Source organism: Pygoscelis adeliae, unplaced genomic scaffold (assembly GCF_000699105.1).
Source record: "Pygoscelis adeliae isolate BGI_AS28 unplaced genomic scaffold, ASM69910v1 Scaffold4, whole genome shotgun sequence".
Taxonomy (NCBI): domain Eukaryota; kingdom Metazoa; phylum Chordata; class Aves; order Sphenisciformes; family Spheniscidae; genus Pygoscelis; species Pygoscelis adeliae.
This window is the reverse complement of record NW_008824986.1, coordinates 5,817,145-5,819,199: the sequence shown is the minus strand read 5'-3', so window position 1 is coordinate 5,819,199 and position 2,055 is coordinate 5,817,145. Positions and strand designations below refer to the sequence as shown.

Genomic DNA, 2,055 nt, shown 5'->3' with positions numbered 1-2,055 from the left:
GGCGTGGGCGCCGCCAGCCGCGGCGCTGCGCAGGAGAGCAAAGGCTGCCGCAGGAGGAGGCGCCGGAGCACGCCGCAGCAGGCCTGTTTCTGTCCCGTTAGGAGGCAGCCACGGCAACAGGCGTTACAAAAGCGCAAGGGAGTTGGAACGGTCTGCACCCAAGTCTGATTCTGAAAGAAGGTGAAAACATCTTCCCCCGGGAAAGACTGCTACTACTTTTTAGCAGTGTTATTGCTGCGGCTTATGCCACGGCACAGATCTCTTACTCCCCCTAAAAATCAGTGCATTTAAGCATGTAAGGCACACTTCCATTATTAAGCATACACTGTATAAAAATCGCTTCTCAGACAGACACAGGTTAACAAAGGCAATGATTGATAGCTTCCTGTAGATAAAGGTATTGCCGAGAAATGCTATCACCGGTAATTTTTGTCCCCGTCTTGCGAGCTTCTAACGTGAAGCCTTTTGAAATAAAGCATACAGCACCAGTGACGGAAGCTTTGGGCTCAAGCAGAACAAAATGCCAAAGGATGTTTGGATCGTATCTGCCAATGCAGAAAGAAGCCATAGGCTAGGGTATGAACAATTACCTTTTGAGACTCATCGCACTGTATGTCACCAGGCACAATTTTATGATTTAAAAAACCAAACCTTCAGAAAACAACAGTCCAGAAAAGAGATGCGGTCAAAAAATCCTGGAAGCTCCCTGACCGTGCTGACATCAAGACATACCAAATGAAGCGTTTAGGCCTTCATGATTTCCCCCCAACTGCTTAGTCATGACAAATTCTATGAGGTAAATCACCGTAGTCATGAAGACAGTACAAAGGCTTACATATAAAGGCTTAAAATTCAATTTTAAACCTAAGCCCTTCGCACTTTGAGCTAAATTGAAATTCTGTACTGGTAGGGTGTTCCAATCCCGATGGACAGAACACATCTTTCTGAAGTGCGGCAGTCCTGGTGAGTTTCCAAAGACGTTTCTTGCAGCCATCCTTTTCTGAATGAAATATGGATATTAGGAGAGGCCATAAGCGTGACAAAGCAATACAAATGGCAAGTGCAATGAATTCTTACGCTGCAGGCCCAGCTACTGAATAAGTCACACATACTGTGTATTTCGGAACAGTAGAAGATCCTTCAGTTTATGAAGCACCGGAAACATTACAAATATATACAAGGACCTCTAAAGAATTCAGCAGTAGACTCCTTCCTATTCTCTACCTGTTCTCTTAGCTACTCCTGTCTACACAGTCCACTGAAATTAAGTAACTGTCTTGCTTGTTTGAATGTTAATAAACAGAAATAAAACTCCTCTGAAAACTTTAGATGGGCAAGAAAAGAAAACCCGATAGCGAACCTGTGGCGATTTCTGAAGCAGAAAGCAATATATTGGTCTTGTGTAATTATGTTGGGTAGTTATGGCAATGGCTTACTATGACTTACCATGATACGCTTACAATGTTTGTATCCAAACTTTGTACCTCTTAGTGCATGGCTCAGCTACAGTCCAGCCACTACTTCTTGATGTCCTTTGGCAGAATCCCAGACACAGGTAGGACTAGTGTCTCCTGATATAAAAATCAAGATGTGGAAGCTCTACACATACTGACTCAGGAAGAAGCACTCCTGAAATGTAGGTAATAGCCACAATAATATAAAGGTCTCAAATTATTCCATTTATTATTCATCTTCATGAAATACCTGTGCTAAGAGTCTGGCTGTATTATCCCCAAATTTAATTAAAAATTGCTGACTGCTACATAATGAAAAGTGGTCACATGGTTTGTGATATTGTCCTGGTTTCGGCAGGGATAGAGTTAATTTCCTTCCTAGCAGCTGGTACAGTGCTGTGTTTTGGATTTAGGGTGAGAACAATGTTGGTAACACACTGATGTTTTAGTTGTTTCTAAGTAGTGCTTACACTGGTCAAGGACTTTTCAGCTTCCCGTGCTCTACCGACTGAGAAGGCGGGAGGTGCACAAGAAGCTGGGAGGGGGCACAGCCAGGACAGCTGACCCAAACTGGCCAAAGGGACATTCCATACCATGTGAC

General features: G+C 43.6%; 1 protein-coding gene across 1 annotated transcript in view; it reads right to left on the bottom strand.

Moving 5' to 3' along the window:
- Positions 1-2,055, bottom strand: part of CFAP46 (cilia and flagella associated protein 46) — a 98,243-nt gene that overhangs the window by 91,601 nt on the left and 4,587 nt on the right. The window contains exon 3 of the mRNA XM_009326000.1: positions 905-1,000. Coding sequence (XP_009324275.1) covers positions 905-1,000 — 96 coding nt within the window. The remainder of the gene's footprint in view (positions 1-904; positions 1,001-2,055) is intronic.